Below are 21,053 nucleotides of genomic sequence, written 5' to 3'. Positions count from 1 at the left end.
AACCTAGCAAATTACTATTATAGATAGGCATAATATTGTATAAAATTTGTATGTTCATGATAACCAAATTGAACAATTGCTGTAATTAGGTTTCTTTCTTTAAAATCTATTATTTTTATTACTATTTATTACAGTATTACATTTTTCTTGACAACCTGCAGTATTTAGAGAGTTTTATAATATCAGCTTTACCCAGCCATTATACATAAATAAAATAGGTATATTGATTTTAAAAAATTAAAAAAATTTGATTGTTATTTTTTTCCTGTATTTCTCAGTCATTGGATAAAGTAATAATGGAAATGAGTACATGTGACGAACCCCGTGCCCCAAATGGACCATCACCTATAGCAACTGCATCAGGACAAAGGTAAATTATTATTAATCATTTAAGTGATTAAGGTGAAATGTATACAATATGTATGAGAAACAAACTGGTTATAATTTAAACATTATAATAGCATTTGGTCATTAAAATAGAAAAACTTGATTATTCCTTTGAAAAAGGCTGCATCAAAATTAACTAAGAAAAGATCAAAAACAGTAAGTGTTCTTGATGCGATTGCTACACATGAAGAAATCTCCAGTGTGAGAAAAGTACATATTTTTGCTAGCTATCAGAACTATTAGGTATTTGAAAACCAATCTGTATAGAATTCTGAAAGGACTGAATATGGCTAACTTGTGAAAGAGAAGACTGGGGGGCCAGGGGATATGATAGTGGCCTACAAATAACTAAAAGACTGTCCCATGCAAGAGAAGACAGACTTACTCTCTGAAATAGAGTCATACCTCGGTACTTGACTGCTTTAAAACTCGTCGAATTTGGTAGTCAACTTGTTTTGACGCAAAAATTTTGTCCCAGTACTTGTCATTTGTTTGGTACTTGATGCACAAGCTACAACTTGTCACTGTTGGCTGCCTTGTTACTCACTACCCTTTCCAGCTGAAACAAAGGGTCGCATGTTAACTCACCTGTTTGGTATAGTTTTCAGTACTTATTACACCTTCTGAAACCAATTAATGATGAGTACCGAGATACCACTGTAGAGAGGAATAAAACCAAACTAAGACTGGAATTCAAAGATTCAGGATTAATATTATGACAAATTTCTTTATAGTAAGATCTTAACCAGTGAAATAATCAGCTCAAAGCAGAAGTAGATTTTAAGTGCTCTGCAGATCTAAGGGGGAAAAGTGCTGCAGAGAACTTAATAGTATGCATGTAACACCTGTCTGCATTTCTTGAACCAAGCATATATTTTCCTTAGTTCACTCAGCAGCTATTAAATATAGCCATGTGTAATTGGGGGAAAACGCTGTTGCTTTAAGGTTATACTGCTCTAGCATAATATTTCCATGAAACACAAGAAAATGCAATTCATTATTTTAATTATTGGACTCCTTTGAATTGGATTGTTTAGCAATCTTTAATCTGTTCTGGATTTTGTGAGTATCTATACTCTTTATCTATACCAGTACATATATTGTCTTCATTTTGACTAATTGCTAAATGTTTCATTCATATACACTAAAATCTAATTTAAACCCATGTATTTTATTTTGCCAGTGAATATGGTTTTGCTGAGAAAGTTGTAGAAGGCATATCTGTTTCTGTAAACTCCATTATAATCCGAATTGGAGCAAAAGCTTTTAATGCTTCATTTGAACTTTCTCAGTTGAGAATATATAGTGTAAATGCAAAATGGGAACATGATGATCTAAGATTTACTCGATTACAAGAATCACAGCGTGGAGAGGTAAATCTTGTTTTTCTCCTTTCTCCTCTTGTACAATGAAACTGTATTTTTCACATATCTATTTCACACATAGAAAAATAATTGTAGCAGAATCCACTTTATTTAGTATGATATAAATACTAGCATTTAAATAATGTCTTTTATAATTTTGTTTAGCTGCTATACATTATCGCAATTGACTTCTGGGATTTTTTTTAGGATTTTCCAGTTAGCCTATAACCCTGGTATTCCTGGTGATCTCCCTTTCAGCCCTTCTTAGCTAACCCTAACCAAGACTGATCAGCAATTTATACAGTTATTTTAATATTAAAAATATTTTGTAGTGGCTAACCACTTTAAGGAGGAGATTTTAAGAAGGAAAGTTCAAAAGTTGGCTTGAAACTCAACATTAAGAAAAGTAAAATCATGGCATCCTGCCCTCTCAATTCCTGGCAAATAGATGGGAAGAAATGGAGATAGTGACAGATTTTATTTTCCTGGGCTCCAAGATCACCGCAGATGGGGACAGCAACCAAAAAATTAAAAGACACTTCTGGAGAGGAAAGCTATGGCAAATCTAGACAGCATACTAAAAAGCAGAGACATCACCCTGCCAATAAAAGTGTGTATAGTCAAAGCTGTGGTTTTCCCAGTTGCAATGTATGGCTGTGAAAGTTGGACCATAAGAAAGGCTGAGCACCAAAGAATTGAGACCTTTGAACTATGGTGCTGGAGAAGACTCCTGTGGGTCCCTTGGACTGCAAGGCGATCAAATCAGTCAGTCCTAGACAAAATCAACCCTGATTGCTCTTTAGAAGACCAGATTCTGAAGTTGAAACTCAAATATGTTGGCCACCTAATGAGAAGGAAGGATTCACTGGAGAAGAGCCTGTTGCTGGGAAAGATTGAGGGCAATAGAAGAAAGGGACAGCAGAGAATGAGGTGGCTGGATGGAATCACTGAAGCAGTAGGCAAGAGCTTAAATGGACTCCAGAAGATGGTAGAGGATAGGAAGACCTGGAGGAACGTTGTCCATAGGGTCTCAATGTGTCAGTGTTTTAATCTTCCAGAACTTCACAACTAACAACAACAAACCATTTTAACTCACTTGCTACCATATATATATGAGCATAGCTCTGAATCATACGTTTGCTACTAATTCAATGGTTATGCCATTTGCAATTTGTGAAGAAACTTCTTATAATTATGCTGTTCAAATGCCTGATTCAAGAGAGGACTATCATTTCTTGGTTTATGAAATACTTTGCTTGTGAAATTATGCTTGTGAAAGCCTTTAGTGGGACTCGACAAGTATGTAGGAAACAAAATAAATTGCAAAAGGAATCTCAATGTCATAGAAATCAGGACTATGTAGCATCTAAATGTGTATATATAATATCCCCCATGGGTTGCATTTAGGGAAATCTATTGGTATTCTGGAGAAAATAGTAAACATGAAGAATGAATCTGTTGTAGCAAATCCAGAAGCCCAAGCTTTTGGAGTCAGTGGCCTCCTTTAGATTTGGAGCATATTGGGGATACTCCTAGAAAACCATTGTAAAACCATTCATCAAAGTTTTCAGGTTTTAAATAGTTTTAAAAGAGAAAATGGAAACAACCTATTTCTGGAACTTTTCAAACTATTTCCTGTCCTCATTCTTAACATTTCCATATTTTTTTTAAAAATGATGAAAAATTGAGCCATTCCATTTCCAATGATGTTGCTGTGTCATTTCAGCTATGATTATGTGTGTTGTCCATTTGGGTGTGTGAAGTTTTGTGTTACCATTTTTGTTCAGGTGCATGCCCAATCTTTTGATTAGGATGAGTTACAAAGAAAGTTAAACAAACATACAATTTCTAGGTTTTCAGAAGGTGAGAGGGCTGAGTTGCAGCTCCTATACCCTCAAACACTGGTTATCTTGATTTATCAGAATTCACCATTTTATTTTCTTAGATTCTCTGGGATATATGTGGGTTCCAGAGGCATTTCTGGAAATCCACGTTATGCTGGAGATTACTGTATTGTGTTGCAACTTTGATTGCTGCTTTTGATAAAATAATCTTAAAAACAACAGGCCAAGTGTCTTGATAGGGATCAAAGGTTATGTCAGCATCACATTATTACTTTTGGTGCCACCATGGGAACATATACATTTAACTCTTGACATAAGTTATTTTATTGAAGAAAATTAGGCTTAAACACCTGGAATTGCAATGTTCATATATATTACCTTCTAATCATAGATTTTAAAAAATTGGCAGGCCCTGTAGAGATCATCTGATCCAAGCTACTGCTCAATGCAGAATATACTGTAGCATCTTTTAAAAATAATCATTCAATCTTTGTTTTAAAACTAGTGAAAGAGAATTCACAATTTTATTTGTCAATTATTTCACTCAGAGGTGGTGTTCAGCAGGTTCTGACCAGTTCTGGAGAACCGTTAGCGGAAATTTTTGATAGTTCAGAGAACCGGCAAATACCACCTCTGACTGGCCCCGCCCCCAACTCTTCTCTGCCTCCTGAGTCCCAGCTGATGGTCTGGGACTTCTTTTGTTGCCCTGCATAGGAGAAAAGCTGGAAAGCAGATTAGTGGGGTGGGGAGGGAATGGAATTTTACAGTATCCTTCCCCTGTTACGCCCACCAAGTCACTCCCACCAAGTCATGAATGCCCACCAAGCCACACCCACAGAACCGGTAGTAAAAAAAATTGAATCCGACCATTAGCTTCACTGTATGATCAAACTCCTGTATAATAATATCTAGTCTGAACTTATTTTCTTGAAGTTTTTACAAACTGATTCTGGTCCTGCTATCTGGGGCAATAGCAAATAAGCCTACTCCGGGGGTGGGTTCAGCCCAGTTCAGGTGAACTGGTAGCTCCGAAGATGAGCTGGGAGTGAACAGGTTCACTCCAATAATCAGCTGTTGCATCCACCCATCCACCCTGGTTTTAGTCTGTGCTTTATTTCTGGGTTTTCCAGCTTAGCTGCTTTGCACAGCACAGCCGATTGTCATGCATCAGTTGTTTTACACGCAGGGCTTGCAGTAGAAGTGAGTTGAAAATGCGCACACACACAAAGTGCGTGCCCACCAAACCGGTTGTTGCACTGGTTGAATCCCACCCCTGTCCTACTCCCTGTTTTTTGTGACAACCTTTCAGACTACTGTTCTATTGTATCTACCTGTATATTTTCTATGGGTATGCTGTATATTTTCTGTAGGTTAAATAGACCCAGTTCTGTTTCATAGGACTTGGTTTCCAGATCCTTCATCATCTTGCTATCCCTCTTCTGACTGTGCTTGAGTATGACACTGTACTTTTTAAATTATGGTGCCCAGAACTGGATACAGTATTCCCAATAACCTTTGACTAGAACAGAGTAGAATGAATTATTACTTCCCATGATCTGTGGAGTTATTGGTGTTCTCTGCGCTATCCCATGGCCTAGACTCTTTGTTTTGCATAGTTCATTCAATATTTCCTTTCAAGCTCAAATGAAGCCTTAAATGAACACCCTTTGGAATGCTGTTGTTCAGCTGATTGTGAGTTCATGTATCAGTGAAACCTTTTAGTCCATGTTTTATCATTTATTAAGGAGAAAATGCTGAAGGATTACATTTAAAGCTTTGCTAAGGTCTAGATATACTAAATCTGTTATTCCTGTGATGATTTGTTTGTGACAAACACATGCTGGTTCCATTAAATGCAGCTTACCTGCCTACAAGTAGTCTGCTCAACAAGTTATTCAAGGATGTCTCCTACTATAGATATCAAACTGAAAGATCTGTAATTTCCTACATCCTCTTCCTTCACATTTAGTGATGACATCTTTTTTTTAATCTTCCAGGGCCTCATTAGTTCTACAGGATTTATAGATTAGAATAGAATAGAATTACAGAGTTGGAAAGGATCTTGGAGGTCTTCTAGTCCAACCCCTACTTAGGCAGGAAACCCTACACCACTTCAGATAAATGGTTATCCAATCTCTTCTTAAAAACTTCCAGTGTTGGAACATTTACAACTTTTGGAAGCACGTTGTTCCACTGATTAATTGTTCTAACTGTCAGGAAATTTCTCCTTAGTTCTAAGTTGCTTCTCTCTTTGATTAGTTTCCACCAATTGCTTTTTTTCCTACCTTCAGGTGCTTTGGAGACTAGCTTGACTCCGTCTTCTTTGTGGCAGCCCCTGAGATATTGGAACACTGCTATCATGTCACCCCCTAGATTAATGAGAGTGATTCTATGATCTCTTCTTAATAATAAGCTTAAACTGTTACAAAATAAATCCAAAAGTCAAAATACACAAACCTACACATTGCATTCTTAAATTGCTTTTTGTGGTCTTGATTTAGGATGTGCTTTTTTTTCTTTTTAGTTATCAATAACAAATTTGAGTTTTTAATCTTAAAGAATGAAAGTTAACAAATGTAAACTGAATTCCAGTTGGCAATCTTTTGGAATCAAAAAGAGAAGCAGCTATGCCTGCTTTATAATACACAAACACACACGCATACACCCACTTAGACAAACTCTACTTAATGTTTAATTAATTTATGTATGTTTTATTATAGGTATTGACGTTTAAAGAAATCAACTGGCAGATGATCAGAATAGAAGCAGATGCAATCCAAAGCTGTCAGCATGAAATCATGAGTGCTCCAGTTCGTCTGATTACCAACCAGTCCAAAATTAGAATCATACTTAAGAGAAGGGTAATGCTCAAACTGAATTGAAATCAATTTGATTATTTTATTTAAATAAAAATAATGTTAATAATTAGCATAAATAATTCTAATTTTATTTATGAGCATTTTAATAGCAATGAATAAAATGTTATGTAGTAATGTAATATATTAGTTAGAAGGGACCTAACAAGTCATATTTCTGGTCAATGTAGAAATCCATTGAACATTCTGTGGCAGATTTCCAGTTTCATATTATTGTAGTAACTCTTCTATGAAAACTTCACTAGTTTTTCTCTTTTAAGGTACGTATATAAAACTGAATAAAGTATTCCAAATACAGTCAGCCTAGTGCAGAGTACAATGCAACTGTTACTTCCTGGATCTGTATACTATTCTTCTGTTTATATGGCACACAATTATATTGGCCTTTTTAACTACATAACTGTACCGCTTCCTCATTCTTAACTGATGATTCCCTTTGACTTTTCAAATATGTTGTATAAAAAGCTGCAAATTCTCTGAATCCTCTTCTCCACATTTATCCACTTAGTTCACAAGGATATTTTGAAAAACTTGGTGAAACCCTTTGCTTGTTGCTGTAAATGACATTTTTAACTTTCATTTTAGTCTAAAAGTAGATTGAAAAATCTCCTTTTCTCATAATGAATATTGGGAATAAAAGCAGTGAGAAACTTGCTTCTTTTTTCATTTCCAAGGTTTTGTTTGGTAGTCCTCATCCCTCTGGTCAGATACTATGTTGGATCTCTGATCTGCCCTCAAGCAAGTCTCTTTCTGTCAAGTCTCTTTGAAGCACCATGACCACTGATATTTATTTATTTAGCTAATTTATATGGACACCCATTTCATAGAATGGCATGATCCATGATGTAAAAGGTAAATGGTATGTTCCGATTCTAAACTCTTGTCTATAACAGTGTTCACTTAACCTGACCTGAACACCTTGGGAAATAGCCAAGTCTTCAGAGCCTTAGAAAAAACTAATAGAGTCAGCCCCACCTGGATCTTTGGGGGATGCTGTCCCATAGAGCGGGTGCTGCTACAGAGAAAGCACACCTTTTTTTCCTTATGATGAAATGGAAGAAAATCACTCAGTTGACTTGTTTAAAAGCTGGCCTTATTTTTTAAAGAAATGTCTTCAGTACAAGAAGCTAGTTCCTTCTATAAAGAAATTGGGGACAAACCCAGTTCACCATTCATCATCCCTGCTTTGACAATTTGACATTTGTTGGGCAAGGCTATTAATATCATTGAAAGCAGAGTATGGCATAGCCTAAATTTTATATTTTACCTATTTTGTATTTATTCAGTACAATTCCTATGTGTATTTCATTTTGTTAATTGGTTGTAAAGAAGAGATAAGTAAGGAATACTATTTTATTTCTGAATGAAACATTTTTCTGTGAAAACTCTAACCAACACGGACAACTTAAAGAAAACACCTGTGAACAGTTGTTGGGATAGAATAAATAATAATTTAGACTTCAAACGGACAGGTATCTTCCACATTACATCCCAGACTTAAAACAATCGATAAGAAAGACAAAAAAAGTCTGGATATTGAATGTGGCAATACTTGGCATACAGAAAGAAGACAAAACTGGAGAAGATAACAAAATACAAAGACATGCAGATAGAAATAAAACAACTGTGGCAAAAAAGCAAAGGCAGTACCAATAATCCGAGGCCCCTTGGGTGCAATTCCCAGACAACTGGAGCACCACTTGAACACCATTGGTATTGACAAATTCACCATCAATCAATAGCAAAAGGCAGCTTTACTCAGAACAATTTACATCCTGCGATGATACCTCAAACATCCACATCTGCCTATCCCACGTCCTTGGGAAGGATTCAATAGGTGGACAAAAATGCCAAATTGAGTCTGAACATCTGGCTGACTATGTGACAAACCATCACCACCAATAATAATAAGCTTACTGATTACTGGAAAAACCAAACTAGCCTGCAAGAAAGACCAAATGAAGACTAGAAGGTTAGAAGGGTTAAAAATGAACACATAAAGAGAGTGAAGATGATACTCCAAACTCAGTAGAGGAAATACCATCAAGGCAATCAACACCTGGGCAATTCCAGTCATTAGGTACAACAGCTGAAATAGTGGTTTGGACTCAAGCAGAACTAAAGATCCGGGATAGGAAAACCAGAAAAGTAGTATCAATGAATCATGCCATTCATCCACACATCAATGTTGAGATACTCTACTTAACCAAGGAAAATGGGTAAGTGTGGAATGTTACAAGTAAATAAGATGGTTGAAGAAGAAAAAAGGACATTGGAAGAATATCTGAAGGATAGTGAAAGAGATGCTTTGAAGCTAGTATTCAAGAAAAACCTAGTAAGTAAGCTGCTCTACAAGAAGGACCAAATGAAGAACAGAGTGGAGGTATGGGAAGACAAAGCATTTACTCTAAAAATATAATAGGGAAAGCAGATAATAACCTGCAATGGCTAAGAGCAGGAAAGCTGAAGAGAGAGAAGGCTAATTCTGGCTGTATGAGACCAAGCCAGAATTGAGAAGATATCAGCAGATAGCAAATGCCACCTCTGCAAAGAAACTGTAGAAACAGTGAATCATCTAGTTAGCTGTTGCAAGAAGATCACACTGACTACAAACAACGGCATGACAAAGTAGCAACAATGCTGCATTGAAAGATCTACAAGAAATATTTGCCTGCAAGCAAGAACTGGCAGGATTATAAAATAAAGAAAGACATAGAAAATGAAGAAACTAAATTGCTCTGGGACTTTAGAATTAAAATAAACAGGCACCTGCCACAGAACACCACAGATTTAACAATTGTTGATAAGAAAAACAAAAACCTCTGGTTAGTGGATGTAGCAGAACCTGGAGAAAAACAGAAGAGAAAGAACTGGAGAAGATAACAAAATACAAGATATGTAAATAAAAGTGAAACAACTGTGACAAAAGAAAGCAAAGATAATACAATAGCAATAGGTATCTTGGGTGCAATCTGGAATAACTTAGACACTTAAACTCCATCAGCATTGACAAAATCACCACCAGTCAATTGCAAAAGCAGCTTTACTTGGAACAACTTTCATCCTGCTATGATACCATTAACACATCAAATAGTATCTGCCTATCAAGTCCCTTGGGAAGGACTCTATAGATGGGTAAAAATTCCAAATCCAGCCTAAACATCTAGCTGACTACAACCACCACCACCACCAACAATAATAATAAGGCTTCATATTCATGTGTGCCTATGGTCTTTATTCACTGTTTATTAAAGGACTTTCCATGTAGGGCATGGAAATATAGACATATTTGAACAAAAGTTCTAGTTTGTAAACTAAAATCTTTTCATTTTGCTTAAAATTTCTCCCAATACCTTACATAAAATATAATTTCCAAACTGAAATGGTTAACAGTATTTAAAATTCACTGTCAAGGAAAAAAAACCAGAATTGAATATTAATTCTTGCAGGTTGCCAAAGAAAAAGGTCTGGGTCTTTCAGGTTTAAAATTGTATTTTAAGGCATGTTGTTTGGTCTGGATGAAGGAATGGGTGAAGGAATGAAGGAATTTTGATGGCATGCCTATCTATGGTGTAATAAACTTAAATGAATGCAGATTTCAAGAATCACTTTGTGAAGTGTGCAATTTATAAAGTAAGAAGATAAATGCAAAGAAAAGTTTTTGTTTAAAATACCTCTTTGGGTGTAACCCCAAGAAACCTTATTTAAAGGAAGAAGATGAGAGTGAGTTCTAATTGGTGGATTTAGAGTGAAATAATGAAAATTCATTTATTCTCTCAAATCAAAAGAAGAAATTTCTCCTTAGTTCTAAGTTGCTTCTCTCCTTGATTAGTTTCCACCCATTGCTTCTTGTCCTGCCCTCAGGTGCTTTGGAGATTAGCTTGACTCCCTCTTCTTTGTGGCAGCCCCTGAGATATTGGAACATTGCTATCATGTCTCCCCTAGTCCTTCTTTTCATTAGACTAGACATACCCAGTTCTTGCAACCGTTTTTCATACGTTTTAGCCCCCAGTCCAGTGGTGGGATTCAAATATTGTTACTACCGGTTCAGTGGGCATGGTTTGGTGGGTGCGCTTTGTGCATGTGCAGAGGTGCCACGCAAACCAGCTGCATTTCAAATTCAGAGGTTAAAGGTGAGTATGGGAGCCTGGGCGGGCAGGTGGGCCTTACAGCAGAGAGGCGGAAAGAACCGGTTCGGTCTCCACTGCTCATCGCCGCTATTGGCTCGGCAGAACCTGGCCAAACCGGTAGAATATCACCACTGCCCCAGTCATCTTTGTTGCTATTCTCTGCACTCTTTCTAGAGTCTAAGCATCTTTTTTACATTGTGGCAACCAAAACTGAATGCGGTATTCCAAGTGTGGCCTTACCAATGCCTTATAAAGTGTATTAACACTTCACGTGATCTTGATTTTATCCCTCTGTTTATGTAGCCTAGAACTGTGTTGGCTTCTTTGGCAGCTGCTGCACACTGCTGGCTCATATTTAAATGGTTGTCCACTAGGACTCCAAGATCCCTGTCACAGTTACTACTATTGAACAAGGTACCACATATAATGTACCTGTGCATTTGATTTTTCTTGCCTAAATGTAGAACTTTTTTCACCATTGAATTTCATTTTATTAGATAGCACCCAATGTTCAAGTCTGTCAAGATCCTTCTGTATCTTAAGCCTATCTTCTGGAATGTTGGCTTTTCCTGCCAGCTTGGTGTCATCTGCAAATTTGATGAGTTCCCCATCTATCCCCTTGTCCAAGTCATTGATGAAGATGTTGAAGAGTACTGGGATTAAAGCAGAGCCTTGGGGTACTCCACTGCATACTTCCCTCCATGTACAGTAGATGCAGTTCCATTGATGACTACACGTTGAGTGCAGTTGGTCAGCCAGTTACGAATCCATCTGGTGGTGATGTTGTCTAACCCAGACTTTCTAAATAAAATAATAGATTGCTTACAGAAGGCTTTGAAGTTTAATTTTGCTGTTAACTACCTTTTTATATATATTAGCTAGATGACAGGTCAATTGGTAGCAAATAGATTTGCAGAAGTTTCTAAATTGTGGGCCTGCTTTGCAATAGGGAGGAACTATTATTGCTATAATATATTCATCAGGGGGGACAATACATGTATATGTGTTTCATTTGTATTTTGTATTAAGAAAGAAAACTTTTAATAAAACATATTAAAAAAACAATATTTAAAATTGACCTTTTTTTCCTTTGACAGTTAAAAGATTGCAATGTGGTGGCATCCAAACTAATTTTAATACTGGATGATTTACTGTGGGTTTTGACTGATTCCCAGTTGAAAGCTATGGTACAGTATGCTAAATCCCTTAGTGAAGCAATAGAGAAATCAGCTGAACAGAGAAAAAGCCTTGCTTCTGAACCTATGCAGGTAAGTAAATCAGGTATTTTATGTCTTAATGTTATTGATACAAATTTGTTTAGAAAACTCTAAATGTGCTACTATGCTATTTCAAACATTAGGGTTTTTCCCCAAAATTGGTAGTATCAATTTGAATTATATAAGAATAACAAAGGTTAAAATATTTTTTTAGTTTGCTGTGTAATATTATTCCTCTAAGACAGAAGAATCTATTCTTACGAACATTTATTATTAGAATAGACAGTGTAATAACTAGTATATCATACTGGACAAAGTTGGAATTAAATTAGTTTTGCATATTTTTGTATTATTTTCTGCTTTGAATCTCTTTATAACTTAATTGCACTAGGTGGCAAAGACTTGTTGGCCAGACTGCCATCTTGCTATTGTTCTTATTTTTCTTGTTCTTAATTTATTTTGTATTTATTATCATATTGTATTTTATTGTAATTGTATTTTGTGCTGTCTAGTGTTGACTAGAGTTAGGTGCCCAAATTGAATAAATTTAATTAAATCAAATTAAATACAGCTGTGTGCAAATTTATGAAAGTGAAAGTTTATGTCTCCTGTTGATAAGCAATAAGGGCTGGCCAATTTCATATTAGTAACCATGTTTGGTTACCTAAACGGTTCTTTTCAGGGCCACAAATAATAAAATGTTAACAAAACACTAGCATCAGCCTTAGTAATTGCAACACGTATGCCACTGGTATGCATCAGTTAAACTGTTTTCATAGTCATTGTAAGCATGCCTTGTAGGTATAAGGCATCCAGAAAGTATCCATGATATCAATCACTCCGAGACATTTTCTCTCCAATTGATTTATTTAGGAACAGATCTGGCACGTCAAAGGCAATTTCCCAAAGTGAAAATTTTTCACGCGTTACACAGAATCCACCTTCTCTCCTCCCACTTCTACACTTCATAAATCACGAGAACCAATTAACTGCCACTGGAATTTCTTAATACAACATACAGAATAACCTTGAACTTATCAGCTCCTCCAACTCTCTTAAAAAAACTGGCAGCTGAATTTCAAAGCTGACAGTAAGCATGCAAGAAAATTCACAATCCCCATCCAAACAGCACCAAATTGTGAAAAGCTTATGCTTTTCACTTAAAAACCACCAGTATTTATTTAAATATAACAATATTTGCATAGCAGTTAGCATAAAATATCATAAAATCAATGGCCTATCCAAAAAAATGACATAAACTGTAAAGCGTGCAGGACTTTTTCACACAGCTGTAATTTCTAGAAACATTTTGAATACTACTTTGAAAAACATCTGTTTCGCAAGGTCTTGAATTTAAACTGCTACACCTCAGCAGTATCATTCTTGTCAATTTAATAGTAATAACTGTGCCAAATAACTTTGAAAATTAAAGTATAATTTATTTTCCATTTGAAAATATTATTTAATATAAAAGCATGTTTTTATGTTATGGTGTTTCAGTGAAGATTATGTTGTACTTAAATTGTTTCAGAGTTCCATGTCAGCATACAATTCTCAGGAGACGAAAACTCAACAGTCTTCAGCAGCTTCTGATCAAAATGATGCAATTGTAAGACTATTCAATGATTTTGATGTTAAGGAAACCTCTTATCATCTAGCAATTTCTCATTTGGATCTGCATATCTGTGATGATATTTACACCAAGGAAAAGGGCAAGAGCTTTATTTATTATCTTTATGATTTACCAAAATTGTATGACTCTATGTTAAATTACTATATATTTCCAGTTTATTTTCCTTGTACATTTTTAGATCTATGCACTAGTTCTTAAATATCAGTTGGTGCATAGCAGTATCTTATTTGTTTATTAATCAAACTTAGATTTCTGCCATCTTCCTGAAGACAACGCTGAACAGAGCACAATAAATGGATAAAACCACATATGAAACTACAGATATAAAAATATAAAAATCATTTTAAAAGTAAATATTATAAAAACAAAGAATCATGTCTAGGCAAAAAGAAGATAAAAATAGTCGTGAAGCTATTTAAACATTTATTTGTTCTCTGGGAGTCACAGGCCTGATAGCATAACCAGATCCTGATGGTCTTTGGTATATCAAAAGGATTGGAAGCGAATCTAATTTGGGGTGTGTGTGTGTGAGCTAAACAGCACGCCTTTCTTCTACCTTCTTCTCAAGGTTTTGCTTGTAGCTTGACCACTGACAGGTGGTTGAGTCCGGCTTCAGCTCTCCCTTGTGTGGTTGGTGGGATATTTTGGCGGCTCTTTTTCAGACAGTACAAGGGCGAGGGTAATCCACAAATATAGTTTTGTTTTCTGCATTGTAGTCTGTGGTGTGGTTTGCGTAAATACGGTACCTATCTTGCCCTGTTCCCGTTCCAAAACCTTGAGAAGAAGGTAGGAGACAGGTGGGCTGTTTAGCTCTCAGTTTTATGGACAGCAATCTCTGCATTCCCACTCGAAGCATACCTTCCCCTCGAAGATGCTAGTGGATTGCAAGGGGCACAAAGATCCCCCGACCTCCCTTTGAAACCAGTTGAGCAATTGAGTAAACTGTGAGTTCTCTTAGTTGACAGCCTAAGCGGAGTGGCCCGGAACTGCCCATTGCAGGTGATAGGTGGAATCAGACCCATTCTGTCCAAGTGGTTGCAGGAAGGTTAAGGTTAAATATTTAGGGATATACATTACACCAAGATGTAGCACACTGAAGGAGGATAAGTATCTTAAATTCAAACAGCAGATTGCAACAGATTTGACAAAATGGGAAAACTTACAACTATCATTGATTGGGAGAATATCTACAATTAAGATGAATGTATTGCTTAGAATTTTATATCTTTTCCAGACAATTCCAATCTGACTAGAGAAAGAGTTTTTTGAAGACTTAAATAGAATTGTGCTGAAATATATTTGGCAGGGTAAGAAAGCGAGAATAAAACTTAAACTGTTACAAAATGCAAGAATAAGAGGAGAGTTTGCCTTGCCCAATTGGGAGTTATATTACCAGGCGACAAATTTGATGTGGGTAAAGGAATGGATAACATTAAGGAACTGTAGACTATTGACCTTAGAAGGGCATGACTTACTGTTGGGATGGCATGCTTTCCTTTGGTACAAGGGAACTAAAACACGGGTATTTTAGAAGACATTACATTAGAGAGGCACTGTTTTTGAACTGGGAGAAGATAAAAAGAAAAAATTACTTAAAAATTCCATTATGGATATCTACCATTGAAGCTTCTTCCTATCCAGTAATATATAAAAAGGAACAAACTGTTAGATATGGTGAGATATTGAATGAAAAGGGTAAACTTAAATCTATGGAAGCGTTGGAAGAACAAGGTGTAAAAATGAATTGGTTTTCATATCTGCAAATACAATCTAGATTTGATAAAGATTTTAAAACAGAAGGTATTTATGATAAGGTGACTGATTTAGACAAAATTTTGATTGGTGCTGATGAAAAGGTAATTAAAAATCTTTATGGATATTTATTAGAATTTAAATTGGAGGAAGAACAAGTTAAAGAAACGATTGCTTGGGGAAAAATTTTGGATATGGGATTGACTTAGAGAAATGGCAAAAATCGTGGTCTCAAAATTATAAAATGACAATGTCAACTGCATATAAAGAAAATCTGTATAAGATGTTTTACAGATGGCATCTACCCCTGACGAGAATCGTGAGAATGTTTAAAAGCAAATTGGATAAACATTGGAAATGTCACCAGATACCTGGTTCATATTACCATATGTGGTGGACATTTTCGGATGCAAAAAAATATTGGACTAAAATCCACACATGGTTGGAAAAAATGATAAAACAACACATAGACTTTAAATCAGAGATCTTTTTATTGGGAATTATCCTGGAAATATACAATAAAGAGCTGAAATATTTGATTGTAAATGTTTTAACAGCGGCTAGAATTGTATTTGCTAAGAATTGGAAAAATGATAAAATACCTATGCAGGAGGAAGTTATTAAGAAAATTATGGACCGTGCTGAATGAGTAAACTGACATTTGAAATTAGAGAACAAGAAGAAAAACAATTTTATATGATATGGGATTTGTTTTATGAATGGTTGGACAAAAAGACATGGTAATATAATAGATTAGATAATTTTGTAATACAAGTTTAATAGATTGATATAAAATATAATATAGACATATATAACCATTGGATGAAAGTATAATATAAATTTGGAATATCTCATATAAAATGATGGAATAAATAGTTTAGTCATGGATGATTAATAACTGATAAATATATAAGCATATGTTAGTTTGACAATGTGAAAATTTATATAAACTGTGAATAATGACTACGAAAGGATAGCACAAAAGATTTGTAACCAACTGACACATTGTATGAATATAAAATGGAAGATGGTTTTATGTTTTTATGTTTTGTTTGTATATGTTTGTCTTAAAAAATAAAAACTTTTTTTGTTAAAGAAATTTAGATAATCTTTCCTTTCAAAATTTTTATTAAGTTATAGAGTATTATAAAGAAAGAGAAGCATTAACTTCCGACTCTCTCTGTTACAGTAAAATAAGGCATTAACATCAAATCAAATCAAATCAAATTGATTAACATCAAATCTTTTCCCCCCTATGTTTCCTCACTTCACTTCCTCCTTTCCCCTCCCCACTCCCACTGTTCTATTTACTTTTGGACTTTGTATTTTATGATACTCTATAACTTAATAAAAAATTTGAAAGAAAAAAAATTTATATAATTTTGCTTAGTTTCTATTGTTTTCCTAAATAAAATTACAGTGCAGCAGATTTGAGAGCCACCAAGAAGAGAAGCATATTGCTTCAAATGAACCACAATATTTTCCTTCCAGAGGAAATAAATAAGAACATGACATGTAATATTATGCATTGTATTATTTTACAGATGCAAACAGGCGTGTTTCAGGAGGTGCTATGCAGCTGTCCTTTAGTCAATTAACTATAGACTACTATCCATTTCACAAAGCAGGTAAAAGTTGAATTCTGTTTTCTGGTTGCAAAACTGCCTGATCAGCACTTAATTTTTCCACAGTAAATCTTACATATAGTATGTTATTGACCAAAGTGAACTGAGGGTGTTGCAGATATGAAACTTTGCACAATAGGCTATATTGTATCTTAACCCAATTCAAAAAGATACTGAAATGTTTGGAAATAGTTATTTATAGTGTTCTGAGAATTTAAGTTATTCTTAGCAGCTCTTACACAGTATTTCCCAATCTGTTGGCATCTAGATGTCTTCAGTCAATACACTCATCATCTCCAGCAGCAACTCCAAGGTTTCCAAGCTGGAAAGGATTTAAAAAGAATAATAAAAATCATTACGTTTGAAAATAATTCCTGTGAAGAAAGGCTTTGATGTTTGGGCCTTTCTTGTTAAACAAGGGTAAAATGGAGTAGTGGTAGTTATGATCATTACAGTGGAATATAAAATCATATATAGAATGGAGAAAATTCTACAGAGGATTTTTCCTCTCTTAATACTAGAGTTTAAAGTTATCCAATAAGGATATAAGGATAAGCAAGAGAGTCATTAAAAAAGTTCTTTACACTATATGCACAGGTAGTACTTGACTTATGACAGTTGGGACCAGAATCTTGGTCGCCGTTGAGCAAAGCAATCATTAAGTGAGATGTGTCACTTAATGGCACAATGCCAGCATTCCCAGTAATGTCAACTAAGTGACAAATGCTGACAAATGCTAGATTAGATGGATCTTTGAAATGATACAGTAAGTCTTTTCTTAAATTCATTACATCTTTACTGCCTTAATACGGATGTTAGGCAATTACAAACTGGAATCTAAACAAATAATTTAAATAGTTTCAAATATTTTAAAATACATCAAATACGAATAAAATGTTGAAACATAAATGGATTTAAGTAGGTGCTTAAATTCCTTTTCATTTTTATTAAATATACAATTGTAGATGAGAGCTGCAGCCATTGGATGCATTACAGTGATGCTACAAAAACCCGAAGTGAATGGGCAGAAGAACTGCTGCAAGAGTTCAAAGGAAATGTTGAATTGCTTAAGCAGGCTGTGAAAGATCACAATTTAGATTCTCCAGTTAAATCCCCAGTCCAGGAGTCTCCACAGCATATACAGATAGGTATTTAGGATTTTTCATTTACCTTTACCTGTTTGTGGACCCAGGTCCTATTAATTTGATTTGATTAGATTAGAAACACCAATACATTTGCTTTGAATAAAATTGGTGTCTTTCTTTATATTTTTGTAATCTTTATTCATACTATATTGTAGTCTCCCATGTAAGTATAAGTTTAATTTGGGAGATTGATGCTTATAATATAAATAATATTTATTAGTGAAGATAAATAATGTATTCAATCCGATATGAATTGTGTAATTAATCAGTCAGTTTATACTGTTTCCTTTCATTGCTTTCTTATTGAAATTTTAGGTTATTTTAATTATTTCTACATTATCCCCTCTATGAATAGAGGGGATTTTAGAAGATGGCCTACACTGTATGTGCTTTTATGCTTTTTATTTCTTGTAGGCAAGGATCAAATGTCCAAAGGAATTTCTAAGACTTTTATGTCATCACAGCAGCCAAAGGAGAAATTGATGTCTAGCCCAGTGGTAGTTAGACTTGCAGATGTCAATTTTTATCAGGTACATTTAAATAATGACTGCTACAACAAATTAATAATACTCTTTTATGTTCCAAATTATGAGGTTCCCAATACAAGTGTTGACCATCAATCAATGACAGAGATTTTGCCAAACTAATTGTTGGCATAAAGAGATTTTTTCTTATGTTATATTTCTGTTAGTTTTTAGTCCTATAATTGGCAGAAAAAATTATTTGATCAGATTAAGCGGACATTATGTAATCTGCCATCTCTTTTGCCTTTCTAGTTTATAAATTATCAGAATGAAAATCAGGAACTATTTGCTGCTGGGTTTTTTTTTTAGGATCTTTTTCCATTGCAATTTAATTGGACAGTTGGTCCATTTCTTAAGCTTGATTTAGACTTGCCCACTACTGTTCATAGGCATCGATGCATACCTATGTTGGGAAGGGGTTGATGGGTAAATATAGTTTGCAATTGGTTGCAGATGGACCAATGCACACACTATCCAAATCTCAACTATATATTGTATGGAGATGCATGTCTGCATCCTGATTGGCTGATCCAACATTCTGTTGGGAGGCAGGCAAAAGGCAAGGCACACACAAGCAACAAAATAGAGGGTTTAAATGGAAATGTAACAGCTATGCAACCATTTCCAAATGACAAGTGCATATGTTCCCTGATATACAGTATAGCAGAAGTCTGCTCCAGGCTTCATGCAATGCTCAGCATGCCCCCTTTGAAGATTTCTGAGGTAAGGAGAGGGCTTTTTTTAAAAAAAAGATTATTACAATTGACTGTATCTTGAGTTTAAGTTATAATTATTTATATTGTAAGCCGTTGTAGAACTTTTATGAATAATACATACCACTCCATATCTGGTTATAATAAGCAAGCAGTTCTTTACTATAGGTTTTATTTTTGTATGATGAAAAGTATCACAATTTATGCACCTTAAAAAGAAGTATATTTTGGATTTTCTTGAAGAGGTAACAAGTGAATTTTTCTGTTGTGCTATATATAAAGCTTATTAAACCACCCATCTTGGGATATAATTATCTGTTTCGAGAGGATATATCTACTATAGGATTTAACTTTCTCAGATGAAATTTCTGTGTCTGATCTCGGAGAGAAGAAGAATCTTATAAACATTGTTGTCCTGAGTAATCTGAACTGATTTAATCAATTCTTCTTAAGTTGATTAATCCTTAATGATTATGTAATATTTGCAAATTATAGTATTACAAATTTAGATGTTAATATAAATATTTTCTATCTTTCTAGCTAATGCTTTAAATTATTTCTAGAATTATTTATATCTATTTCAGGCAATTTAATTTATTTTTCTTATTTTATTTCATTAAATATATAAAATGTATGACAGTAAACAGTAAGCTTAAAGACATGTTAACTTATAGTACGTAAGGTACATACACAAATTATTAACATTAATTTTAAGGTATTATATTTTGTAGCATAATAACAAATGTTTTAAACTCTGATTTTAATATCATTGGAACCAAACTAGGAAAAGGGCTTAATTATACAACTGTTTAAAATTAAGAAATAATTATTGAAATGTTACAGCATATTAAGAATGACATTTCCTTTTATGCTATCTACAAATCCAGTACTACACACCAAGTGTCATAAATGGCCACAAAAATGATGTATTTGGTTTTTTTTGGAGGTGGTATTAAAATGAAAATCTTTTTCCTAATAACTGAAAAGTGATAGGTGAGAAGTTGTTAACGCTTGTACTTCACAAAACCTAAATGCTGAATTTCTCATTTTCAGGTCTCTACAGCAGACCAGTGTCGTCGTTCTCCTAAAACTCTTATTTCTTGCAATAAAAAATCGCTCTATCTCCCACGAGAAATGCCAGCCATTCATATTGAATTCACTGAATACTATTATCCAGATGGCAAAGACTTTCCTAGTAAAATGTTTTCTTATCTTTTCCCATTTGTTAAATATTGTGGCTGTTTTGAAAGTAGAGCAGATCCTCAATTTAAGGATTCATATTTAGCGGTCGGCAGATACAGTGAACCATATTCCTATTTGGAAATTTCCTTCAAATAATGGCAATCTCTTTAAATCCAAAATAGTCTGAATAAGATAGTTAAATTTTGTCATATTTTCTGCAGCAATATAACATAACACAGATTATGTTTTTTGAATAATTGTGTTGGTATACAAAAGATGCAGGTATTACGGAAAGGTATTTGTTAATTACTTTCAAATTAACAGACATTTGGGAATAATGGATACTCCTATTTCCCACTCGAACCATTAAAATGAAGTTTCTCCTATATTCAGGGCAGTTACATCTATTTCTAGCAGATACACCTGAGAAAAAAAAATAGGGTTAGGTAGATATTGATAAATCAGATGTAGATTTTTTTTCTAGCTTTGCAAAACATAAAAAACATAAACAAAATATCTAGTGTTAGATAAACTGATTTTCTTTTGCTTTGCTATACCTAATCCCAGCATTTCAAAATTAAAATTCCTACTTATATGGAATGTATTTTTTTCCAATAAAATTATAATAGACATGTTCTAACCACTGCAACCTAAGAAGGGA

The 21,053-nt window shown here is 34.5% G+C and overlaps 1 protein-coding gene across 2 annotated transcripts in view; it reads left to right on the top strand.

Moving 5' to 3' along the window:
* The window catches only part of BLTP3B (bridge-like lipid transfer protein family member 3B), a 72,201-nt gene that overhangs the window by 15,181 nt on the left and 35,967 nt on the right, over positions 1-21,053 (top strand). For both annotated transcript variants that reach the window (XM_026698036.2, XM_087934650.1), the window contains exons 4-12: positions 279-370; positions 1,571-1,760; positions 6,316-6,456; positions 11,699-11,869; positions 13,350-13,530; positions 16,748-16,831; positions 17,794-17,976; positions 18,388-18,503; positions 20,264-20,405. In XM_026698036.2, coding sequence (XP_026553821.1) covers positions 279-370; positions 1,571-1,760; positions 6,316-6,456; positions 11,699-11,869; positions 13,350-13,530; positions 16,748-16,831; positions 17,794-17,976; positions 18,388-18,503; positions 20,264-20,405 — 1,300 coding nt within the window. The remainder of the gene's footprint in view (positions 1-278; positions 371-1,570; positions 1,761-6,315; positions 6,457-11,698; positions 11,870-13,349; positions 13,531-16,747; positions 16,832-17,793; positions 17,977-18,387; positions 18,504-20,263; positions 20,406-21,053) is intronic.

Source organism: Pseudonaja textilis, chromosome 5, assembly GCF_049901715.1.
Source record: "Pseudonaja textilis isolate UNSWEBS1 chromosome 5, rPseTex1.2, whole genome shotgun sequence".
Lineage (NCBI taxonomy): Eukaryota > Metazoa > Chordata > Lepidosauria > Squamata > Elapidae > Pseudonaja > Pseudonaja textilis.
This window is presented reverse-complemented; position numbering and strand designations above follow the sequence as displayed.